The 25,823-nt window shown below is 40.7% G+C and overlaps 1 protein-coding gene and 1 long non-coding RNA gene across 4 annotated transcripts in view; one reads left to right on the top strand and one right to left on the bottom strand.

Annotated features, from left to right (window-relative positions):
• The window catches only part of XPO1 (exportin 1), a 34,654-nt gene extending 15,464 nt beyond the window's left edge, over nt 1-19,190 (top strand). For both annotated transcript variants that reach the window (XM_069008935.1, XM_069008936.1), the window contains exons 5-25: nt 3,858-3,919; nt 3,999-4,043; nt 4,131-4,312; nt 4,780-4,828; nt 4,920-5,039; nt 5,144-5,272; nt 5,869-6,027; nt 8,398-8,595; nt 9,158-9,296; nt 10,599-10,780; nt 11,605-11,761; nt 11,867-12,030; nt 12,615-12,749; nt 13,606-13,789; nt 14,815-14,921; nt 15,280-15,474; nt 15,936-16,104; nt 16,839-16,973; nt 17,091-17,250; nt 17,329-17,425; nt 18,139-19,190. In XM_069008935.1, the coding sequence (XP_068865036.1) occupies nt 3,858-3,919; nt 3,999-4,043; nt 4,131-4,312; nt 4,780-4,828; nt 4,920-5,039; nt 5,144-5,272; nt 5,869-6,027; nt 8,398-8,595; nt 9,158-9,296; nt 10,599-10,780; nt 11,605-11,761; nt 11,867-12,030; nt 12,615-12,749; nt 13,606-13,789; nt 14,815-14,921; nt 15,280-15,474; nt 15,936-16,104; nt 16,839-16,973; nt 17,091-17,250; nt 17,329-17,425; nt 18,139-18,285 (2,915 nt within the window). In that variant the 3' untranslated portion in view covers nt 18,286-19,190. The remainder of the gene's footprint in view (nt 1-3,857; nt 3,920-3,998; nt 4,044-4,130; nt 4,313-4,779; nt 4,829-4,919; nt 5,040-5,143; nt 5,273-5,868; nt 6,028-8,397; nt 8,596-9,157; nt 9,297-10,598; nt 10,781-11,604; nt 11,762-11,866; nt 12,031-12,614; nt 12,750-13,605; nt 13,790-14,814; nt 14,922-15,279; nt 15,475-15,935; nt 16,105-16,838; nt 16,974-17,090; nt 17,251-17,328; nt 17,426-18,138) is intronic.
• Nucleotides 18,992-25,530, bottom strand: LOC138107567 (uncharacterized). Of its 2 annotated transcripts, XR_011149614.1 has the most exons (4): nt 25,109-25,530; nt 24,263-24,355; nt 23,484-23,619; nt 18,992-23,313 (listed from the first exon to the last, which is right to left on the bottom strand). It is a non-coding gene; the product is annotated as an uncharacterized lncRNA (long non-coding RNA). The 2 variants fall into 2 exon arrangements; XR_011149613.1 differs by lacking the exon at nt 23,484-23,619.
• Nucleotides 25,531-25,823: the final 293 nt, after the last annotated feature.

Raw genomic sequence — 25,823 nt, 5'->3', positions numbered from 1 at the left:
CTTGTCTGGAGTGTTTGGAGTTGGAATGGATAAAGCACTTCTTCATTACGAAACACAAATTGCTTGTACAATTTTTCTCATTCTGAAATGAGAAAGTGAAATGCTCAGAGATGCAGTTCAGCGTTTTCCAGGAAGGTCCCGGAGTTGAGTGTAAAGCTTTTGGTGCAGTAGAAGCTGCTGTAGAGGAGGTTTTTCTGTGCAGTGATGAGATATTTTAATGGAAATTCCTGGCCTGCTTCATGAGGAAGATGTTTCTTTGGTTCTCTGTAATGAAGGGGAGGATGAGCTACATGGCACTTCTCTGTGTGTGTGTCTGTGAAGACAAACTCTGTGCCTTTTTTCAGTGTTTTCTGTTGAAAAACAAATATATTATGGTTCGATTCAGTTCATCACTAAGGGGGAAAGATGATTTGTGGGACTGTATGGGAAAGCATTGTTTCTTAACACTAAAAATAAGATAGTATTTTGACTACCTTTTGGGGCCAAACAGTTCAGTCTAAGTATGTATGCATACCAACATCCCCAGAGGGGACAGCTCAGCTTTAGCATTTGAAATTCTAATTTTGATTGCAAAATAATGTTAATTTGCTGAGTTACATTGCCCACCTGATTCATTTATGCCTATTATTCTTTAATACAAGCACAAAATTTAGTAATTTTAGTAAATTAGAGTGAGCTTGCATCTGCAGCACCGGCTAGAATAATTGACAGTTGTTAAATGCTTGTGCTCTGTGATTGCACAGAAGGCTGTGCTTGTGTGCCTTGAGGACAAGAAGTGGGTTTGTTGCAGGTGTGTGTTTGCTGATTGTGTCCATGGTTATTTACCTGCTGTACTGGGCTGTGACAGGAACTCTGTGCTCAGGTACACAGAGTACAGGAGAGGTAATGGCTTCCTAGAGCACATCCAAAGGTTAAACTGTAGGATATTTCCTCAAGTTCAGGCTGCAGAAATTACTCATATTGGATAATGTGACGTTCCTCACTGTCCCAGTTCCACTTTCAGCATTGCATAGCTTGGGTCACTTGGGAAAACAACTTTCCCTCCAGGAAGTGTTTCAGTTTTACTGGATGTTTGCCTTTCTGTCGAGGAGCAACTTTCACAGAAGGATGACAGTATCTAATGGACATCCAGGAATGTTCTAAAAGGCCTCGAGTTCATGTCCTTGCTCTATCATCCCTTTTATGGTAGTTGATACAAAAGTACTTCCTGGGCTTCACTTTCCAGAAAATGCCAGCAGTGGGGCTGGTCGAGGCCTGAAGCAGGGTCTGCTCCCTTTGGTTGCACGTTGTCCTGAGATCAGTGCAGTTGCAAGGTCAGATGATCTTTGAAGAACATTTTGTGTGTCCTGGGTGTTGTGGTTGGTGTGGCTTTTGTTTTGTTTTATTGGAAGGTCCTGCACTGTCTGTCTCTTCCTGCTTTGGCTCCATGAAGGGCCTGAACTTGGCAGTTGTGGTGTTGGCATCTCCAAGACTTGTTCAGCGGCTTCTGTGATGGAAGGAGACCTTCTAGGCAGTGGTTGTGGGGCTTGTGCATGTCTCATGCTTTCCTTTTTAACGTAACACTTCCTTTTAAGTTCCCCAGACATGGTGCTTTTAGCTTATCCCATGGACTTCTACCCCTGAACAGTTTCTTGGACATGTTCTGCTGAAAAATGGTAATGAGCCTCTGGGTTGATTTTTACCAGAATATAAATTTGACGTATATTTGTTCTGCTGAAAATTATCTTTCCTATGAAATGATAAATAAATGAGCAATTAAATATGGAGCAGAAACTGTGACACTTGAAGTAAAAAAAGAAGTAGAAAATGGCATCTGATCCAAAAAGAGCATTAGCAGATTGGGTAGCTGCTGCTTTTAAGGGATTAAGAATGTGACTTTGTTTTCTGGATGGACGACCTCAGGAGCCTCTGCAGCATGATGTGTGAAAAGGAGCAAACTTTGGAGGTTCTCTTTTGAGCTATGGTCACCATTTTTACTTTTATTTTTCTAATGGAGAAACTGTGGAACAGAGAAGCTGTTCTCCTCTGCTGGTCTCAAGGCTGGAAGGATGGCAGCACAATATTCAAGTTGTTACTGAATTGCACAATGCCAATTGATGCAGCAAGATGGAAAAGACCATGGATTTGCAGTTGGAACTCTAAGAACAACTTTTTAATTCCTTTTTGAAATGCAAAGAGTTGCAACAGTAGGCTTCCCTTAGTGGTTTGGCACATGGCTATAATAGTTTAGTTTCTGGCACTGCAGACCTATTTCCCTACTATTCTGGGGGCTTTCATATCTCATTTGTGAATTACTGTAATATTTCAGCAAAGAGTGTGTTTTAGGTTTAAAATATCAGACCAGGCCTATGATGTCAGACCAGTGCTTGGTAATAACTCTTACCCAGTAATACTTTATTAATGACCATTCTCCTGGAGTAATGTGGATTGATCCCAGTTGGTGATGATGAATAGTTCCACTTGTAATTGGAACTGCCTGTAGAATAGCTCCTGGCTAGTATGTATCTAATGGCTCAAAGTCTGGATCTAGTTTTTCCAGATTTCATGAGGATGCAATTAATAAACTGTCCCCTTTAATCCTGTTTCTTAAGCCTGAAATGAAAAAAAAATTCCTAAATTTGGCTGAGTCTTAGACAAGTTTTAAAACTTAGAACAGAGGCTGTGGATTATGTCTGCAACAGAAGACATTCTTCTCCTTGAAGTGACAACTTCTGAAGTCTTCAACATATGCATGTTGTCTGCGTGAGTCAGCTGACTTGTCTGGTTGAAGAAATGATTGAAACAAGATTTTTGGGTTCATGAATTTGAATAGTAAAGCATCCACCAATTCTCAAACTTCCTTATGACAAGAAAACACTTGCCCGGTTTGAAGCGTGGTGTCAGAGCTGAACTCCTGGAATGTTGCCTGGGTCGTGACTCCAGGCCCTCTGTGCGTGCCTTTTCCTGGGAGTCAGGTGTTCTTGTACAGAATGGGTTTAGACATGGATATTGTCACTTGGAAAGTCATTGTTTCCATGGATTTAGGAATTAGGAGTGAGCTGAGGATTAGGTGGCAAAATGAAACTTTTGGCAGTGTGGCTTTCTACAGTGATTGGGGATTTTTTTGTTTTATGGTAGAGCTGAAAGCTAAAATAATTAAAAAACATTTTAGAAGAAACACACTCTGTGCCCCTGGTTGGCCAATTGCCAATGTAAGAAGAAAAAAAGCAATAAAGTAGAATTTATTAAGAGTTTTCTGGACTCACAGCATCCATATGTGCTATAAATGCACAGTGGTTCACACTCAAATGAACTGTGCTGTATTAGTGAATGAAGTTTTAAGTTCTGTTCTTGTAAGATTTCACAGGGGAAGCTTTGCTAAGCTCTGGCACAGTGCTTGACTTTGAAATGCTGTGTGTAGGAATTCCTGCCTTTAAAATGGATCACCTAAGTAGACTGGAGCATCTCTGAACTTCTGCATGCAGTGCAGGTGATGTGTCAAAGCTTTCCGTGCAGTTTAGCAAACTTGGCCTTGAAACTGGAGTCGCACTTAGTAAGTTCTGTTTATTCTTTGAGTTCACTTCGATCTGGTACAAACTACTGCAAGGACACTCTAATCCTTAGTGTGTTTTCCTTTTGGTTTATTGAAATAGTTTAGGTGTAAAGCCTTTTTGTACATCTAAAATATCCCCTGTCAGGACTGATAAAGGTGGATTTTTCCCATGTAGCACACAAGAAGGATGCTCACTGATGCATGCTTATCGGGCCCTTAGAGGTGTTTCTTGTTTAAAAACATGAAGAATCTGAATTCAGAAATATTTATTGCTACATCTGTGATACCTGGCATAGCTGAAAATAAATTCCTACATCTTCTGCAGGTATTAAAAAATATGTTGTTGGCCTGATTATCAAGACCTCATCTGACCCAACATGTGTAGAAGTAAGTGAAGGGTTCTCAGGCGAGGGTGAGGGAGGGGGGAGTATTATGCAAAACCTGACTCTTCTCTTCTCCTCTCCAGAAAGAGAAGGTGTATATTGGGAAACTGAATATGATTCTTGTTCAGGTAAGCCAGAGTTCGTAACATTTCAAACCTTACTGTAAAGTCTCTGACTTTGCTGTGTGTCTCACGTGTGGCTGCCTCACCTTGCAGATCCTGAAACAGGAGTGGCCGAAGCACTGGCCGACGTTTATCAGCGATATTGTGGGAGCGAGCAGGACCAGCGAGAGCCTCTGTCAGAACAACATGGTGATCCTGAAACTGCTGAGTGAAGAAGTGTTTGATTTTTCCAGTGGCCAGATTACTCAAGTAAAAGCTAAGCATTTGAAAGACAGGCAAGTATATCTGTTTAAATCTTAATGATCAGAGTAGACTTTGTGCTTGCTGCTAAATAGTTGCTCTCACTTGGAGCCTTTGTGTGAACACCTACAGCTGTGCAATTCCATTTCTGAGCCCAAGAGGGTTACTGATTTTTCTTTGAAGCAGTACTCCTAGGGGATCCCTAAGTTCATTTTGTACACACAGGGATTTGTACCTTGCTACAAGTAGCATCTGTTGACTGATGGTTCCCACCCTTTTAACACAGCATTCAGCATTGATTGATTGTATTTCTTTAGCCAGAATTTGCAGGCACAGGCTTCAAGCTACTTAAAATATGCATTATTACCATGAAAATGAGGAAAAGCCAGGTGGCTTTTGAATGCCTCCATGGGCATAGGTCTTCAGGACCTGTCCTGTGAGCATAGATATTTTGATTTATGAAATGTGGAAATGCTTCATTTTTAATTTTTTTTTTTAACAGCATGTGCAATGAATTCTCTCAGATATTTCAATTGTGTCAGTTTGTGATGGTAAGTCATATTTCTTTAATTATGTTTTCAAAACTCCCCCTTTGTGCCTCACAGTGTCACAATGTCATAAACTCTAAATGGTCATTTACAGGAAAACTCCCAAAACGCTCCCTTAGTCCATGCAACTTTGGAAACTTTGCTACGATTTCTGAACTGGATTCCTCTGGGATATATATTTGAGACCAAGTTAATCAGCACACTAATATACAAGGTACTCTTGCAAAAAAATGACAGCTCTTAAATTTAAATACAAGTTGTGGAGAAGCTGTACAACACTTCTGTAATACTCTTTATTTTTTTTTCTTCCCTCAACAGTTCTTAAATGTTCCCATGTTTCGAAATGTCTCTTTGAAGTGCCTCACAGAGATTGCAGGTGTCAGTGTAAGCCAGTATGAAGAACAGTTTGTAACACTTTTTACACTGACCATGATGCAGTTAAAACAGGTAAATGGTTTTCAGAAATCTTTGTATTTCATATCACAAAATCAATTTCTGTAGAACCTAGTTGAGTTGACAGGTTCATGTTCATTATAGAGCTTTTGGTAGGAGAAGTGTTGTTCTTTGGTGGTATTTGTGGCTTGATCAGAAGATGCCAAGTGTGTTTTTCTGAACTTGATTGCAGCTGTATTTCTGCTGTATTGATTTGATTAATTTAAGAGATATTTTGAGCACTTGGGCTGTCTGGTGGGGAGCCATGAACTATGTGTCTCAAGACCTAAACTGATCTAACTTCCTCAAGTTACTCTTTTAATCTTTGGAACAGATAGAAGAAATTTTCATAAAAACCCATACCTCAAATTTATGTAATTTGATGATTCCCCTCTGAGCAGTTCAGACTCAGTTACATGAGTCCTTTCCTCAGTGTGTTTATATCATAAGAGGATGGGTGAAGGGTTTTTTTAACAGTCTTTTCTTGTCTTGGCAATGTTGGTCCATCTTGGGGATTCTTCATAAAAAACGAGCAACATATTTGTTAATACACAGTAGTTGTTCTGTATAAAAAGGGAAGTTCTTGATGATGTCTGTGTTCTTTTTGTTAGATGCTTCCTTTAAATACCAATATCCGACTTGCATATTCGAATGGAAAAGATGATGAACAGAACTTCATTCAGAATCTCAGTTTGTTCCTCTGCACGTTCCTCAAGGAGCATGGTCTGCTTATAGAAAAAAGGCTAAATTTGAGGGAAACACTAATGGAGGTAAGTAGCTTGGTTTATCTGGTTTAAAAATGTAGCAGGTGTGTTTTCATGCTCAAAGGATGTGATACTAATGTAATTTCTAGATCATTATACTTGAAGTGGGTAAGAGGAAAAAAACCAGTCATAAATAGAAAAACCCCTTCAAAGTGTTTGTTTCCTAGTATGCTTCAATGGCATTCTGCTTTCAGTGATCCTTCACCAGTACAATGTCTGAAAACTTAACTCTGTCTCACCCTCTTCTTACTTGTTCCTCCATGGAAGTGTCAAATAGTGCTTCAAAGTAAATGGATATATTCTTCTTCCATGGGTTTACATGTTTAACTCTCACATGAAGAAGGTGTGTTGCTGTGACTTCCATCAGTCTGTGTTTTCACTGAGCATCCAGAGCAGGGTTCGAGCACATGCTGTAGGCCAGTTCCTCCTTCCTGATGTAGCTTCTTGCCTAGTTTGCCATTTCCCAACTGAAAAGCTTTAAATAATCCTCAAGGACGAGACTGTTTCTGTGTAATAAAGATTGTGTGTGCCAGTGGCAGAGCCCTACCAAGTGACTGTGACAGTAAAACCACTGGGACTGTGGCAATTACTGGAGATTCAGATAAGAATGAAGGGTTGGAAAGGCTGAAACACTGAGGGTACTGCTTTATGCTGTAGTGGGGGTAGATCACAAATTAGGGTTTTCAGTTGTGTTGTTCTAATTGTGAATAAGAATTTCGCTGGGACTGAACTATTCTATGGTGACTTTTTTGCTACTGCTGCACTCCAGAGGAATGAAAGTGGCTCCATATCCCTTGAAGCACCATTTTCTGTGTGCAGAATCAAGCCTGTGCAGGTTTGGAGGTTGTAGGCTGAGGAACTGCCCTGAGACAGGGAAAAAAACACCACCCCAATTTTTAAACCTAGAGACCAGATTCCATTGGGAGAGGGAAGTGCATCTTGCAGGTTGATTAGCTGTAATCCAGTGTGTCCATCTGAATTCCAGTCTGTGTTCCAGCCAGTGTTCTCAATATATTTCTTCTGGAGGCAGCCCTCTACAAAAAAAAAGGCATTTTAATAAAATTGCCTGCAAATACTAAAATGTAGCTCATTTAGAAGATGGACTCAGAGGAGTATCACTTTTTTATTTTCAATAGAGCAGCTGTTAACAGTTCCAGATAATTCCTGAATTTGCAAGTAGTAAGCTTTCAAAATGACTGGGAATCAGGGATGCACAGCTCAAGGCTCAAGTTTCTATTACGCTGAGGCTGTATTAGGAGGACCTGTGTAAAACAGGCATTTACAAAACTGGATTCTGAAGACTTTCAGTCATGGATAGATTGGTGAAATGTTTAACAAAGTTCCTTACGCCTGTCTAAAATGGTTGCAAATTCAACTTCTGTAAGCTCTGGTGTAATAGAACCTAGGCACAGCTTTTCTTTAAAAAGCTCTGTGTCATTCTAACCTGTTAATTCCTGCACTTTGGATGTAGCAGATCTCCTGAAATTGTTCCATGGATTCACTGGATCTCTGTAGACCAGCAGAGGAATCTACATAAGTTATTTTAAGTGAAATTATCAAGAGAAATTGATGTGTAAAGATTAATGTATGGCTGTTCTGAGTCCCTCTTTTGACACTGTAGGTGGAGATGCTGAATCAGGTCTTTACCTTTTAAAATGCTCTAAATTGTTGTAGTGCCTAAGCTATGAAAATATCCTCAGATTTTATAATTTCATTCTGTTTGTTCACTAATGGGCAATTGCTTTGATATCTTTCACCAGGGACTGCATAATAAGCTTAGGCAAAAGAGGTTTGTCTGTGTAGTTTTAATTTCTCTGGTTGGTATCTGAGCTTGTCAGAATTGCATCAGTGGCTTTCCCTGCTCAGCCTGCTCTGGCTGTTCTGTCAGGAAAGAAGTTGAAAATGTTCTGGTAGATGACTTCTGTGGAAAGCAAAGGAGCAGCATTCCAGGGTCAAAGGATCCAGAACAAAGTAGCAGCAATAGTCTTGAGAACAGCAATCACTGACACCAGCTGATGAGGGTTTTTTGAGGTTCTGAAAATGCCTTGCAGAAGCTCCAGAGGCTGTGGGTTTGATAATTTACAAACAGGCTGGTTTGGTGATGGCATTTTTGAAGATGTCTTTAGGCTATTTCAGTTTCAAAAATTCATACAGACTTTGAAAATAACAATAATTGACAGGAGTCCTTGGTTTTTAGTTGCTCTGCCAGTCACAACTCTGACTTGTAAGTAATGTCATTGCAATGTTAATGCCTCTTTATCCAAACTCTGAGATTAATTTGGCATTTTGTCAGGACTTGGATAACTGAACTTGAAGCAATGTGGTTTGACCTGCAGATATACTCAGTAATTGGATGTTTAAACCACTCTTTTCCAGGCTCTTCATTACATGCTGTTGGTATCAGAAGTTGAAGAAACTGAAATTTTCAAGATTTGTCTGGAGTATTGGAACCATTTAGCTGCTGAGCTCTACAGGGAAAGTCCATTCTCAACGTCTGCTTCTCCACTGCTTTCGGGGAGTCAACACTTCGATGTTCCTCCCAGGAGACAGCTTTATTTGCCTGTTTTATCCAAGGTAAGCCATGTTCAAGTGAAGGCACTGTAAAGATTCAGATTCTGTTTGTGAATTAGAGATTTTGCTTCATGTAAGGAGTGACATAAGAACTTATCTTAGTTGATGGTTGATTCAACTCTAGTTACATAATCAATGTGAAAATACTTCAAGATGATACTAGTATATAATAAGGGTATTAATGTGCTGTTTCAGCTTTTTTAAGGTACTTAATTTAAAATAAATCTGTATTGAACAGTTTCTGTAAACAGAAAGGCTGGAGTGTTAGAGTTGGAGGAAAACCTGTGTTTGGGAAAAGAGGTCTTCAAAAGACCCTGAATATGACATAAGCATTCTGAAGCTCTGGAAAGTATAAACACTACATAGGTTGGGTTTTTTTAAAGTACTCAACTTTATCGTTGGAGGGAGAGAAGTCAGCAGGTTCTCTCTGTAATGGCTTGTTAGTTGGCATTTCTGGGTATAACCTTCCTGTGGTTGAGGCTGCCTGAGCAGAGTGCTCTGGAGACACTTGTGGAGCTGGGAGAGTGTTGGTGTTGCAGTTTGATGGAGTTTTAACTTCCCCCAGGTTCGATTGCTCATGGTCAGCCGCATGGCCAAGCCTGAAGAAGTCCTGGTTGTGGAAAATGATCAAGGGGAGGTAGTTCGGGAATTCATGAAGGATACGGATTCCATAAACTTGTATAAAAATATGAGAGAAACATTGGGTAAGTGAACTGGCTGCAGCTTGTGTGCTGTGGGTCTGTGCAGCTGCATCAGTGTGTTATCTTAGGATCTGAATTGTTGTATGGGTAAAAGGGTTATCAGCAAGGTGTACTACACAGACTGGAAAGGGAGGAGGCAGTGGCTGCTCTGAAGTTTCCTGTTTGAGGTATGTAGTGTGTTATAACCTGGTGGAGTAGTAATACACTACTTAATTTTTGTCCTTAGGTATTGCAGTGATAACGAGTTTTTTGAGGCAGGAGAAAAATAGTGAGAGTCCTAATTGTAACTTGAGGGAGCAAAGGAAGTAGAGTTCTCAGATTTTTTTAGGACATTAGGCCTTCAATAATCAATTTATTTTATCAAATGCAGATGGGAACACTGAGTGTTTAGCAACAGGTTTATGCACTAGGAATGTATGTGTTGGAAAGCTTGTGAGATGCAAAGTGTATGTGGGTATTTTTATTCTCACCTTTCTGCTTGTGATGTAGGTATAGCCAGTGTTAAATTAATTGTTCTAATGCATTTGCAAAACATTTTTGTTTTATGAAACAATTACTGCATGTCCTGAGCCTAAGTTGTGTTGCCAGATACAGGATTATTTATATGAAAATGCAGGTCAGGTTTTTCTTGCTTATGTTGTATTACCTATAAGATTCACTTTGCAAAAAAAGGGGGAGAATGTGGTGGAAGCTGTATTCTGTGGTACAGTAAAAATCTATTTCTGAACCTGGCCTTAAATTGCTCTTGACTTGCTGGGATTTAGAGTTTTATATTGGAGACGCTAATCCTATTAGGGGCTGATGCAAGTGACTGAGTTGTGATACCTGAATCTTCCACCTAGACCTGTTCAGGAACACCAGCTCCACTTTAATCGTGGGTTATTGCAACCAGCAAATGTGGTGACACTAAAATACAGAGCTGAAGAAAATGCATGGGCTTACACACTGTATAATGTCCCCAAAGGCAGCCAATCCCATATTCCCTGTAGACCATCAGTACAGATGCCTTTTGATAATAATTTGCCTTGGCATTATGTGGGACATGCATTGATTTAGACTTTCCACATCACCTGCATGTGATGTTTTGCTGAGATCCCTTAGAACATAAATTCTCAATAAAATTTATTGTCCATCTTTAAAATAATTGTAACAAATTTCTGCCTCAGTTATTACTTCATGCTGTCATGACTTCAGGCAGGAAACATTACACTTTTACCTGACAGCTTCAGTGGGTTTTTATGTAACTGCTTATGGAGTTGAGATCCAGGCTGCTGCTTTAAAATGTTCCATGTTGATATCTTTCAGTTTATCTCACGCATCTGGATTATGCAGACACGGAACGAATTATGACTGAAAAGCTTCACAATCAAGTGAATGGCACTGAGTGGTCGTGGAAGAATCTGAACACCCTGTGCTGGGCTATCGGCTCCATCAGCGGTGCCATGCACGAAGAAGATGAAAAGAGATTCCTAGTTACAGTAATTAAGGTATGGTGGGGCAGAACTAACAGCTTGGTCACACTTCAGTTTATGCTGAAGAAACCAAGTTTGCAGAAATACTGTTCTGTGATCTTAGAAAGATGCCTTGGTGGGTGCAGGGGGATAAGAATGAATTAATGGGAAATCTTACATCCTGCATTTAGGGGTGATGAATAAGTTAGCTATGAACAATGCATTGATCCAAGTAGCCTTTTCATCAAATAAAATTTAGTTTATGATGAACTGTGTGCTTTGGGGATGCAGAAGAGATGGAAAGGGATTGCTTATGAAATACAGCAAGAGTGGCAAAGTAACCTTTGATTGTAACTAGCCCAGCACCTTGCTCTTTTGCTGTATCTGTATATTCATTGATTAAACTCAGTTTGGTTAATAGGTGAATAATATTTTTACAAGAGTAATGGACTTCAACAAGTTATACAAAGATTCTTACAGAATATGTAGTTATAAGTCATACAGCAGATGTAGTTTAATTTCTTCTATATGATGTGGAGTCTGAGTTTTTATCTATCAGCTACTCGGGCAGTATTGGGTACTATAAGGCTTGTTGAACTCCCCCTGCAGGAATCCTTAGTTATAATTTAAAATGGAGATTCCTTAGTTTAAAACAGTGGTCAGGGTTTGGATGAAGCTTAAATGATTGCATTGCCCCAGTCTTAACCCACTTGTGTGGGTTTTTATTTCTTTATCCGGATTTTGAGCTTGATTGTGGCAACCATCTTTAATACAGCTGCTTTATAGGATGTTATGCTTGTAATGCTTTTAATGGAACTGGACAAACTTGAAGAGGAAACTAAGAATCTGTTGTGTTGTAGGATCTCCTGGGACTCTGTGAACAAAAGCGAGGAAAGGACAACAAAGCCATTATCGCATCAAATATAATGTATATAGTAGGTCAATACCCGCGGTTTTTGAGAGCTCACTGGAAATTTTTGAAGACAGTAGTCAACAAGCTGTTTGAATTTATGCATGGTAATTATCTGCTTTTTTTAATTTACTGGTTTAATTATTAAAAAAAAGATGCCTATACATGGAGGGGAAAAAATACAAAGCAGTAACTGCCTTGATTTCATTTAGAAACCCACGATGGCGTCCAGGACATGGCTTGTGATACCTTCATAAAAATAGCACAAAAATGCCGCCGACACTTTGTCCAGGTTCAGGTGGGAGAGGTCATGCCATTTATTGATGAAATCCTGAACAATATTAACACAATCATCTGTGACCTTCAGCCACAACAGGTAGGTTCGATTTGGGGTTGTGGATAATCCCTGAAGATGAATGCAGAGTTCCTTCCTGGAGAAATGTTTTGCAGGGGTTGAATTGTATTCTTCAGTTTTTGTTAGGGACAGTGTCAGGGTATAAATACCATGATCAAGTTGCATTGCTGAGATCACAGTTGGAGTGTTTGGAAGGAGAATTAAAGTACATTTAGTTGAAATTTTGATTTCTGGAATGCCTTCAAGAAAGAAGACACTGAATTTAACTTGGTGATTCTGCTTTGGGAAAGAGCAATATCCTACTCTTAACAGTATATACCTGCAGCTCTTGTATTTGTGAGGGAGGGGGTGAGGAACAGTTCAAAAAAGAAAAATCCAGTATTTTCTATACCAGGAGGGGGAGATCTGTCTGGGAAGGGCATGGCTCATGACATGAGAGTAGTCTGCACCTGCAGTAATGTACTGAAAGTTCAAGTAGAGTGGATCTGGCATGTGGAAAAAGATACTTCCAGGATTGATGGGAGCCAGTGCACAGCTCTGGTAAAACAGAGTTTTTCCTTGGTCCTTTTTAATCTCTGTGTTCGTGGTGTTGCTGTTCCCATCAGGTGCACACATTTTACGAAGCAGTTGGATACATGATTGGGGCACAGACAGACCAGTCTGTGCAGGAGCATCTGATAGAAAAGTACATGTTGCTGCCTAACCAGGTGTGGGACAGCATCATTCAGCAGGCAACAAAGGTGAGCTCATACATTTTAATGTGTCTGGTGCTCAGGTCTAAAACCCTGCTAGATGTCTGCCCTCCCCTGGTTGGATTTTTCACAGTAAGTGCACGGGGCTGGGCTGGACTTCATTACACAATGGCTAAGACAGAGAGTGACATGACAGTGAAAGTGTTGTTTTGAGAGAGGAGACTTAAATGACAAAATAAATACTTGTTTAAATCTGCTTTAAAGTACAGTCTGTTACTGTACAGAATTTGTTTCAGTAAGTTTTTCTAATGCTCCCTTTCACTTGGCTTTTGGGTAACAGAAAAGTTAAAATGCTAAAAATACTGTTCACTGTTCTTCCTTTCTTCTCCCACCATTCTCTTAAAGTACATCTTTTCCTACTTTTATCTTCTGTTTCTTTCAGTCTTTTGAAAATACTTTTATCTCTCTCTACAAGTCTTGCACTTCACAAGAGACAATCCATTTGCAGTTAATCAAATTAAAGGGCCTGAAACTTAAGCAAGCTTGAGTTACTTTTCCTACCCTGACTTCTCTTAAGAACATGCTGCATTTCCTTTGGACCCCTTCTATCTGTTTTCAACTTCTTCATTTCCTTAGTTTTTGTCTTTCTCTAACAAGAGTAATGCTTGTACCACTGCAGCAAAAACACTTCAGCAGAAAAGCAGAGTGAAATGAAGTTTTATCCTGCCTCTGTTGTAAATGCCATGAAATAAACCACAGGATCTCTATAAAAAGTCCATAAATTTGAGCGATCTGTTCTTTAAGGCAGTGTATAAAATAAATTGTTTAAACTTAGCCTTTTATAGTATAAGCCAAAGGGTGGTTGTATTCACTAACCACCATGAACTCTTAATTTTTTTTACAGAATGTTGATATTCTAAAGGATCCTGAAACAGTTAAGCAGCTTGGTAGCATTCTGAAAACCAACGTAAGAGCGTGTAAAGCAGTTGGCCACCCCTTTGTGATTCAGCTTGGAAGAATTTATTTAGATATGCTGAATGTGTACAAGTGCCTAAGTGAAAATATTTCTGCAGCTATTCAGGCTAATGGTAAGAAATTCCATGTTCTTCCTGAAAACGGGTTGGCAGTGTCTGCCATTAGGTTTCAGAGTACATCCCAGTTAGATTAATTTTACTGTTTGGGCAAATGGAGAAGGACTGAAGGTGCTCACTTAAATCTTTTTTTGTTCACAGATGTTGTATTCAAATAAAGAACTCCCAGCTTTAGAGGGAGGAAGAAATATCTATGAATGAGCAAGTTTAGGAGAATGCAGAACCCCAGAGATGCTTACTTAGAATTAATAGGCATCTTGCTGAGATGCAGTTGTAGCCTGTGGTCTTGTAGCTAACCCTGGTTTTGAGTATTAAAGGACTGTCTGTAAATAGGATCTCATTCATTCCATCAGAAGATGTCAGCAGGGTTTTGAGATGAGACTGTGCTGCTACAAGGCTGTATTGCAGAAATGTAATGAGTGAAGATCCCTGAAAGTCGTGGTAAACCAGGCTTGCAGTCACAGAAGGAATTCTCAATTACCTCCCCTCTTTTTACCAGCTAACTTAGGGCCTGTGGCATCTCAGTGGAATGTGCTTCTGTAGTAGTTAATTTCAAGATGAAATGAGTCAGTTGCTGAATTCTGTGCTGTGTCCAGTTTTCTGGCCAGTGCACAAGATGTACCTGAAACTGGAATGTTAAATGCAGCTTGGTACCTGTGCAGCTGGTTTACCTTGAAGTAACTTCTCAGAATTCAGACTAAAACTGGCTGAGAAATCAATAACTTTTCATTCAGCTGATCTAATGGCCAGAATTTATCGCTGCCAGACACAGTGAAGTTGGGGAAGGGTTGCTGGGGCTGTGGGCCTGGTGAACTCCTCGAGCAGCAACTGCTGTGATTACAGAGAATGTTTTTACAACTGGCAAAGATTAAAGGCAAAGGAGGTCTTTAATAGTCTTTGCAATTCAGATATAAAAATCAAGCATTCTCTGTTTTGTTAATATCAAGTTAGTTTGGGGGGGGGGGAGTTGTTTGGGTTTTTTGAGACCTCACACAATTAACCGAAGCTTTAAAATTTTCCAGGTGAAATGGTAACAAAGCAGCCCTTGATTAGAAGTATGAGGACTGTAAAAAGGGAAACCTTAAAATTAATTTCTGGCTGGGTGAGCAGGTCCAATGATCCGCAGATGGTAAGTGGATGTATTTTATACAAATAACTTCTAAGGCAGAATTGGGAAGAACTCTGGTTTGCGTTCAGTTGTTGGTCACTGGAATTTGCTTCAGGTGGTGTGTAAAATATAATGGAGGAAGTGAAATTATAATAAGATGTAAGCCTGAACAGTGTTTGATATACTTCAGTTATTTTTAGCTGAGAGTAATCTTAAAGGGAGTCAAGGAGATTTAAGATGGAGAGAGAGGATGGGAACCTATTTCAGCTTCCTTAGGAAAAGTGTCACCTGTAACTAAAGGAGGAACTTGGCTACAAACTGCACTGGAGACTTGGCTCAGTAGCTGCACTGCTATAACCTGGCTTACTCTTCCAACCAGGTAGCTGAAAACTTTGTTCCTCCGTTGTTGGATGCAGTTCTCATCGACTACCAGCGGAACGTGCCGGCTGCTCGGGAGCCCGAGGTGCTCAGTACCATGGCTATCATTGTCAACAAGCTGGGGGGACACATCACTGCTGAAATACCTCAGATCTTCGATGCTGTTTTTGAGTGCACATTAAACATGATCAACAAGGTATTTATATTTAAAACCTGGGATAAGACATCTCCCTCTGAACATCACTACAACACATGGGATCTTGTGATTCATCTGGTTTTTTTTCCCAGTCACAGAGCACATTTGTGGCACTTGATGAAATTTCCACTCAAATGAGCGTACTTGTTTTATAATTGAGCTGTCTGGGTGGATGTCTTAAATTGCCTTAAACTTCTCTGGTTAGTTCCTGGTTTAAGCCATTAGTAATTTTGCTGGGGCCTCAGAGTGTTGAACTTCTGGAAGCAGAAGTCACATGTCAGTGTAGGACATGTAACTGCTAAAATTGATAAATATTTAAAGTGTAAGAACACCACTAGTGATCAGTTATGTTGAGTATTTCCTCACTAAGTGTGCAGTATTTACTGACTTGCTCTGTTTAGTGGAAGATGTTACGATGGAACTTAAGGAGACTTGGCTTTTTTCCCCCCTTTCCCTTCAAGGACTTTGAAGAATATCCTGAACACAGAACAAACTTCTTCTTGCTACTCCAAGCTGTAAATTCTCACTGCTTCCCAGCCTTCCTGGCCATTCCACCTGCACAGTTCAAACTTGTCCTGGATTCTATTATTTGGGCTTTCAAACACACGATGAGAAATGTTGCAGACACAGGTAAATGGAAGTGTTTAATACAGATCAGAGATTTCCTGGTAGAATGCTGTTCTTTTTCTTCCTTTTCTTTAATCAAACTTAGCATATTGTTCACATGATTCTGTACTGCATTTGCACAAGGATAGAATTCCTCTGTCTCAGCTTCAAGGTGTCAGCCAGGTATCCATGGATGGGCTGAGATGTTTGGTTGTTGTTTCATTCCAGTAGCTGGAAGAGAGCACTATTACAGTTTCTACTTGCTTTCTTTGCCATGGGAGCATTGGCACTCTTCTGAAATGGCGGAATGGGTGCACCAGCTCAAAATGGTGTCACGAAAAACTGAGAAGCCACTGATTGTTTTAGCCATTTGGGATGGGGAGAAAAGATGTTGTTCAGTTGTATTTCACCAAGTAAAGTAATTAAAGTTTCCATTTAAATCTAAACATTAAAACACCTTTCCTTGTTTAATTAGCCAACACTTATCTGGATAGAGGGTTTTGCTCATCAAGTGGTGTGATTGGCTCTTTATGCTAATAGTATGATAATGAAGCCAAAGGGGCGTGCTGTGTCTGGGAGGCAGTGCTCTCTAGTGCCAGCCTGGGGCACTGCCTCACAAAGCCATCACGTGCCATGCTGGGCATCCTGCTGCCCATCAGGATTTCTTGGGATATTCACGTTGTTTTGGAAAAGGTCAAAATCTCCCAGCTCTTTGAACCTTGTTCTCCTGGTCACTTTCTTCGTGCCTGTTTTTGCAGGACTTCAGATCCTTTATACCCTGCTACAGAACGTTGCCCAGGAGGAGACCGCTGCCCAGAGCTTCTATCAGACGTATTTCTGCGATATCCTCCAGCACATCTTCTCCGTGGTCACAGACACCTCGCACACTGCAGGTGAGAATGTGCCTGCGTGTCAGGCAGGCGATGGAAACCATCCCTTTGAACATCAAAATAATGTAACACGTCCTGTTCTGAATAACAGCTGCGTGTGTCTGACTTTGATCTTTGCAGGTTTGACAATGCATGCGTCAATCCTTGCGTACATGTTCAACTTGGTAGAAGAGGGAAAAATAAGTACTCCTTTAAATCCTGGAAATCCAGTGAACAACCAAATGTTTATTCAGGAGTACGTGGCTAATCTCCTCAAATCTGCATTTCCTCACCTGCAAGAGTAAGTCTGGCATGATTTAGTAATGCTTCTCAGTGGGTTCTTACCTCTCGGAATTCTAACTGATGTGTTTGCTGTTAGTGCCCAGGTTAAGCTGTTCGTAACAGGACTCTTCAGTTTAAACCAGGATATTCCTGCCTTCAAGGAACACCTAAGGGATTTCCTGGTCCAAATCAAGGTATGTTGGGTGTGCTTTTCTCAAGAAATTAAAAACATTTTTCAGCAAGGTATTGTTGGAAAGCTTTTGGACAGTGTGGAGTCAGTGTTTGTTTGAGAAATAGAAGTTATTTTGCATCTTTTTAAAATGCAGTGAGAACTCTGTCCAGTGGCTTGTGTGACTGAGTGGTGTTCATGGAACCTGCTTCACTGGGATTTAATTTCAAAAATTGGACCTGAACGTCATTGCTTGTGTTTTACATTGTGCACACAATCCTTATGTCTTAGGACAACTGCAAAATGAAATCTAATGGGAAATAAGTTGGTTTTTAACCAGCTTTTTTTCATTCTGCTTGGAATTGGGACCAGTTTTGAAATTCGCTACACCAATGCTTTGCCTTTATTTTCCTAAGGATGCTGGAAGCCTAAGATTTGTAGGGAATGGTTTGTTAATTAGTTCTGAGACTGCAATTGTCAGGTATTTTAGAATTGTAATGATTCTGCTTTAATGGTGATACACTCCAGATGCTGGGTTACTGTGGCATCCCGTTGTGTAACACACGGTGAACATCTTTCAGTATTGCTTTATTTTAATTGTGACTGTAGGAACAGAAAACCATGCAAGTAGCCTGTCAGGGACCAGGAAGGGAAGATGTTCACTGTGTAATTTTGGAAGCTATGACTCTGCCTCAAGCATTTGACAATAAACTAATGTTTTTATGTGAATTATCCCAGGAATTTGCAGGTGAAGACACATCAGACTTGTTCTTGGAGGAGAGAGAAACAGCCCTTCGGCAGGCTCAAGAGGAGAAGCATAAACTTCAGATGTCTGTACCTGGCATCCTTAATCCACATGAAATTCCTGAGGAGATGTGCGATTAAAAACAAAAATAAAACAAGTTTTGCAGTTTTCTTTCTGTACAGCTACTTTGTTGTGATAGAAGAAAACAGCACTTGGATATTTGTTGACCAAAATGATGCCAATTTGTAAATTAAAATGTCACCTAGTGGCCCTTTTTCTTATGTGTTTTTTGTATAAGAAATTTTCTGTGAAATATCCTTCCATTGTTTAAGCTTTTGTTTGGTCATCTTTATTTAGATTTGCATGAAGTTGAAAATTAAGGCATTTTCAAAGTAATTACTTCATGCCCATTTTGTGGCTAAGGGGAAAATAGGCAAAACGTAACTTGTAAAAGACTATATTGCAAAATAATACAATTTCCTGTAAGAGTATCAATTTTTAATTCGGAGTAATTTTCTTTCTAGTCTGTCCTGCAGTCTAGGAGAAAAGGTAAAGAGTAAAGCAGATTGAATTAATTGTTAAGCAGAGGATTCTAGTGCTGCGTTTGTTCTGATCAGTTAGCAGCTTTCTGGACTGAGTGGTAAGGCTATAGGCTACGTGTATTTGCAAGTTGTATGGCAAGTTTGCAGCAAGATCATGTGCATATCATCCCATTGTAAAGCAACTTCTAAAGAGTATGGGAACACAGTACAGTTAGTTATTTTTACACAGTTCTTTTGTTTTTGTGTGTGTGCTGTCGCTTTGTCGACAACAGCTTTTTGTTTTCCTCAATGAGGAGTGTTGCTCATTTGTGAGCCTTCATTAACTCGAAGTGAAATGGTTAAAATATTTATCCTGTTAGAATAGGCTGCATCTTTTTAACAACTCATAAAATAAAAAAAAAAAAACTGGCTTTTGAGATGACTTATACTAATTTACATTGTTTACCATGCTGTAGTGCTTAAAGAACACTACTTAAGAGCAAAATAAACTTGGTTTACATTTATTTTTCTTTCTTTGGCTTATTCTTTTATTGGATGAAAATGCTGTGATCATATTTAAGATTTGTATTTGAAGGCGTAGGAAAAGTTCCTTGAGGTCTAGATAACTTGCTTCTGGCTTGCCTCATCTCAAGGACTTTGGCTGTGCTTGAAGTTACCATGAACTAAGTTGGGTTCCATTTGGAAGTACAGTAGCTGTTCTGACTTACCTCCATGGATAACTATTCCATACCACGTTACTATAAAATGCCAGGAATGAGGTACTCTTGCTCTTTCTCTCTCTGGACTCTTTGCAATTTATTTCAAAGAGGTATTGCACTGTATCTTGACGAAACAGTTAATAATAGTCCATGTTAATAACATGTGTAGACAAGATCTACAGTTATTTTTCTACCTAAAGTTTTGTAGTTAAATGATTTTCACAGATTTATGAAGCAGTATGAACACTACGGTTGTGTACAGTCTTGGCTTCCCTATCTCTGTCATGTCTTGTCTCTGTTCTCTAAGTTGGCGTTGAGCTCTCCCAAAGTTTCTCCATGGATTTGGTGTCCAGTCTCCAGGTTGTTACTTGGAGGAAGTGTAGCCATTCTCAGAGAGCTGTAACAGGAGGCCGGGCAGGCGCGGGGGTGTTGTGTGTCCCTTTGGGTACTGTAGTTATTAACCTTGTGCTGTGTGTTCCTTTTGAAGTAGAAGTGCATGAGTTAGCGGTGTTCCTGTAGGATGTAGCTGTGCCCAGAATGTTCCCAGGCTGAAGTGTCGGCCCCTTTGTGTCTGTGAGCATCTCTCTGTTTGTTTTGCGTGGTCAGCCCTGGCAAAGCTCAGCCGCTCCCACAGGAAGGGCCTTGGGCAGTGTCACTGTGAGCTGGCACTGCTTGGAGAGGTTCCTCAAACCCTAATGGCTGCAACTGTGTACAGCCTTCCGAAACTCTTAATTACTGCCAGAGTTACAACACTCGTTTCTTACTCTCCTTAAAGCTCCAAGTTCCAGCTTTTTCATGTCTTCCCATCAACGTGGAGCTTTCTGCTCCACCCTGCCAAGGCATATTGTCTTTCTTGGGCAGTTTAAAGTGCAACAGTTGAAGTCCTGTTAAAGGACACGTCTGGAAAGGACATGAAATGGCTTGTGACCAGGCTGAGTCACAGCATTAGAGCTGCAGATTACCAAAAGCTGTGCAGAGAAGTAAGAAAAGGTTATTAAAATGGAAATAAATCCCACCAATAGTGTGATGGCAGATCCCATCCCGTGAGTCACAGAGTTGAACACTGAATTGGTTCTGATGTGCAGTGGCATTAACTCTGCATTCAGAACAGTTCTGAACAAAAATACACACCTATGCATTTATGCACCTTCCTTCCTTCCTCAAAGGTTCAAGGTAGTCTGAGGCTCATGGTCTGGTTGTTCACTGAAGATTTAAATGTGACCTAAACTCTCAAACAACAAACCCAAAATGTATTTTTATGTTGATTTCAGAGAAGAGTTGTTTCATTTTTTTTGATACATTATGAGTTATCTAGTAACAACATTCTAATCTTAGATTTTGCTTCCCTTTTAGAACTAAAAATTTAACTGTGGTCTTGTCTTGTTCTCTTAAGATAATTGGTGCCTTTCCCTGACCTCTGCAGCTGTTATAAAAATACAGCTTCTGTGGAGTTCTGGATACCATTAAAGATTTGACTTGTGTTTGTGCATATTTCTAGTGCAGTTATCCTGAATGTGAGAAAAAAAAAAAGACAATGTACATCTAAGAAAGTTTTAGTTCTAATGCACACTCTGTAAATCAAAATATATGGATAAAAAGCATGAACCATCATATAAACATCTCCATAACTTGTAATTATATGTAAACCAATGTTTTGTGCATATTTCTATACAGATTTTACAAAAAAAAAAGAAAAAGAAAAACAAAACAGTTCTGTGTACTCCAGGTACATTGATAAATACAACTATTTCAGGGTGTTTTCTGTGTTTACATGAATTGATTGTCAGCTGATGAAGACACCCCAAGTACTTGTTTCAGGCTGCCATGATGTGTTTGCTACTGTAACTGAAGCAGATTATCTTCCAAAGCATTTTAGGTTAGTTGGGTTTGGTTTTTTTAAACTAGAATAATTTGGTGTGTGTTAATCTGATTGGTTTAAGTGAACTATTTTCCAATAAAGCTAATATTTATGCAAAAAAAAGCTTTAGAAATGCTCATCTCTCTAGGAAGCTTTAAGAGTTACTGCTGATAGCTTTTAGCACTGGAAAGGCAATAAAACTTTCAGCTTAAAAGGCAAAAAAATGAGGGCAAGATGCTGAAAATGACGCATTAAAATGCAGAGACTGCCCGAGGTGAGGAACTTGCCGTGGTGCTGTGACACGGGACCAGACTGTCCAGAGTCCATTTGTCACTGGGTAAATGACAATTACTGATCCCAGACTCCCGGGGTGCTGGAAGGTGTGGCTAAACTTCCTTCTCCCCCTTACTAGGTTTGTCTCCAGATGTCACAGAGCCGAATTGAGATGCTGGCAATAGCTCTTTAGAAAGCATCTTGGTGCCAAAAATCAGTAAAAGAATAACCATCTCCATCTGCCCATCAGGAATGCACCTCTGCACTTCATTCCTTGAGACTTCAATTCATTTTTAGGCTTTCAGCTTCAGGACATCCTCACTTCATTGTCCAAGGATGTCCTTGTCAGCAGGGTTCCCTTGGGAAAAGGCTCGACCATTCCTTTTGAGGGAATCATTTTTCAGGTCATTATCCCATGTACCATGCTCCTCAACTACCTAAAAGTCCCAGATTTCACACCTACAACCCTGTGAGCACATTTTTTGTGCTCCAAGTGTGTACAGGGAAAGATGGGATTGAAGAGGAATATTTTGGAGGTTAAGATTATGGAAGAAAACAAGATACTGAAGATTTTCACTTTTATTTACTCCCTGTGAGTTAAAAGTCACACAGCACTTTTTCCTGGGTGATCTCTTGGGTAGTCTCTTCCCAGTCTCACCTAGGCAGGGGCCTGTTTTTTGGTTGTGAACACCCTTTAAATCTTAAATCCTTCTAAATAGTCTCAGCTTTTCCTGAGTCTTGAAGTCTGCAGTCTTTTATGGATCCTGTGATTTCAGCAAAGATTATCAGGAAGAATGGGCCAATTTAACAACTGGAGTGGGGAGGGGAGTTAAAATTTTCCCTCAGCGTACATGTGCTGGAGAGCAGGCTCCAGCCCACTTCCTACCCCACTGATTTGTGGCCCAATATAGCCAAATTTTGAGTATCCTCTACTATCTGGGGTAAATCAAGTTGCATTTGTCTTCTCAGGTTGCTGTGACACCAAAGTCTAGCTAAACATGAACCCTGTTAAAAAGTTTAAAATGCTACAAAAGCATTGAAAGTCAAGTGCTGAAACTTAAAAGTGGGTAAACATAAATGGATTCTGTTGCACGTGGCTTCCAGCAGCACTCCAGACATGAGCTCACAGATTTAGCTGGACTCCAGCAGTAGCTCAGTGTTGGGACATGAATTTTGGAAAGTGCTTATGTTCTTGCTCTTAATCCAGCCCCAAACTTGGATTAAGAATTTTAGTTTTGCCCAAGCTTGCATTTATCTAAGTTACTCCTCTAGAAGAACTGTGCTGGCACTTTACCAGAGCAAATATTTCCAGATGAGGAGCACTGCAGCCAGGGGAAGGGAAGAGGCCTCCTGGGGATAAAACAACCTTGCTGGGATGGCACGCTGAGAGAATAAAGGTTAAGAGGAAAAACAAAGCCTGCAAGAGCAGGAGGCGGATGATCTCTGTAACCAGGCCACTTACAGCTGTTGTCTTCAGCTTGGAAGCTAACATTTAATTTAAAAGAATTCAATTTAGTCTCTAGTTTTAAAAAAATAAGAAGAATGTAAGCAGTAAAAGGAATTAGGCTTTCAGTGTTCCATTCTGCTCAAAAGCAGGAGTGACTCAAGGTCACCCATGCTCTTCTGCTGTATTCCTTGAGCTTGGCATGTGACACCACGCTCCAGAAGGTCCCTTCTGCTGACTCTGGTGTTTACATGGTGCTGCACTCAGAGCAGCCAGCTGATTTGTCAGGAAAGCGATCTTTGAAGATGTTCTCGCAGCTCATTTTGAGTCTGCTACAAAAGTTACTGCAGGGCCTGAAAAAGGAAGAAAGAGCAGACAGAAAAGTGCAAATTCAAATCAGATGATGCAGATTGTAGAATGAGGTGTCCTACAATAACTGCAATAATCTTGGACACACAGAAGGGAGCACAACATCAAGTGAAAACTAACATGTAAATGCACAACATAAAACCCTCTGATCTACCTTTTGAGGGACCTCAAGCTTTGAAATCGGTGCTGTAGAAGAGAAGGGTGGTCACTACATTAATTCAGGCAGGAGCACAACATAATTGCAATATTCTGGACTCCTTTTATTCTACCATTATGAGTTCTCAGGCTAGCTGGAAGAAAACCAAAAAAGGCTTTACAGGGTCCAGTACCTCGGTGTCATTTTATTAACTAACCCAGTTAGGTATTAAATAGTAATTATTATGGAGGTTTAGTAACGTAACTAGTTAGTTTAATAGCTAACTAGCTCGTGGTGGTCAGATTTCTATCAATAGAAAATACATAATGTAGAAGAGACGCTGTCAGGAATTAAAACATCTATAAATGAAATCTAAGGAGAAATATCAGTAAAAAGTTTCAGGGAAGTTTCTGTGTTTTTACTCACAGTCTTCATCTTCTCTCTTGCATTACTACCCTTTGTGATTCTCAGAAATCATTTGAAATACACTTGCATTTACATGTTATGTGAATTAAAGTGACAGACAAGGAATCTATGTCTCCTGTAGACTCTCAAGTTAATTTTCTGTATTAGTTTAAATTAGTAAAAAGGAAATTTCAGCAGGCAATATTTATGAATAACTATCTTCATTGATAAACCTAACTTGGAAAGTATTTCAAAACCAAGCAGTGACAAGAACTCTGGGTGAAACATCATCATTCTAGTATATTCCTGACTTGCACTGTAGTTGTTCCCTACCTGTTGTTTACAGTAAATTGTCTCTTATTTTTAAACAGCAGTGGAATTTTTTGTCTTACTTTTACAAAGTGATGCCTCGAGGATTGTTTGGAGGTGAGCGTTCTGTGGCCCTGGAGTGGGAGGTTACACACAACCACCACGGTGTTATCAGCCTAGATAAATATGCACATGGAATTTAAAAAAATAACCTAACCAGAAAGCCATCAGATTTATTTCAAGTGGAAGAAGTATGAGACAGCCACTAAGGAATTCAAAACAAATTCCCCCTCCCCCCCCCTTATTTGATGATTCTATTTTACTTTCTACTAAACTATATTGCATCTGCATTGCGGCTATTAATAGATTTGGGTTTTTAATCCTGTGTACAGGTCGGTAAACTCGAAGCGTTCAGAGTAACACACGGACTCACCACTGGGTGGTACTACAGAAATAGAAAATAGCGCTTAATACTCGGGAAGTGCCTACTTTGGGGAGAAAAACCAGCCAAGCTCTATCATGTGATCCATATTCCAGTTACATGTACCTGGGAGAGGAAGCAGGATTGAGGGATGGCAAAAAAAAAAAAAAAAAAAAAAAAAAAAAAAAAAAGTTGGTAATGGTAAACAGATGTTTCCCTGAAAATTTGTCATCCAGGGGTTTGAAACCTCGTTCAAAACCTACCCAAGATAGAGTAAACTAGCCGGTAGTTGTAACAGCATAAATTATGTATCCTCAATTAAAGTTTTTCGTTTATTTTGACCGTGTCTTTTATTTAGAAAAGGCTAATTCCAGCCAGTCAGAGATGCCATTGCTCATTGTACAGAATAAATCACGGTCCGGGGGGAGGGGGGGGGGGGAGGGGGCAAAAAAAACAGGGCAGAAAACTATGAGGTAAAAATAAATTAATTATTAGCAGAAAACGCTACCGTAACCCTCCAAATGCCCATTTTCGGGATCCGGGTCGGCGGCGCCCACAGGTGCCCCCGGCTCCCCTCAGCCGCGCTGGGCGGGAAGGAGATGGCGGCGGCTCTTCCGTCCCGCTCCCCGACGGCGGAAAACGCCAATAAACCACCCAAAGGACCTGGAAACCCGCCTGGAAGCCGGGAGCTTCCTCGCTACGGAGCTCGGCTTAGCGTGCTAAGCGCTCCCTTCAGGCGGGAGGTCCCCGAGACAGCCCGGCGAGCGCGGCAGGAGCGCGGCTCCAGGCACCGAGGGAACGGGTGGGCAGCAGAAGCCGCTCCCACGTCGCTGTCACAGCGGCGGCGTGCGCGCGTTCCTGGCGGAGACTCCCGGCCGCGGGAGGCGGGAAGAGGGCAGGGAGAAGGGGAGAGGGCAGGGAGAGGCGCTTCCCGCCCTTCCCCGGGCGCGCGCCCAACCGCCGCCGCCGCCATTTTACCCTCCCGCCCCCTTTCCTCCTCCTCCCCGCTCGCCATCCCGCCGCTCGGAACCGCGGTGGGAAGGCGGGGCGAGAGGGAAAAGGGAGGAGGAGGGACTCGGCCACCTTCGCCTCCTCCTGCCTGGTCGGAAACTGCCGAGCGGCGCCCGAGCGCCCTGTCCCCCGCTTCGCTCCCGTCCCCTCCTCCTCCTCCTTCCCCCTCAGCAAAATGGCGGCGCGTGGAGTCCCTGGGAGCCAGTGAGTGA

The sequence above is a fragment of the Aphelocoma coerulescens genome, chromosome 3 (assembly GCF_041296385.1).
Source record: "Aphelocoma coerulescens isolate FSJ_1873_10779 chromosome 3, UR_Acoe_1.0, whole genome shotgun sequence".
Classification (NCBI taxonomy): domain Eukaryota; kingdom Metazoa; phylum Chordata; class Aves; order Passeriformes; family Corvidae; genus Aphelocoma; species Aphelocoma coerulescens.
The sequence above is the reverse complement of the archived record's forward strand: the minus strand, read 5'-3'. Positions and strand labels throughout refer to the sequence as shown.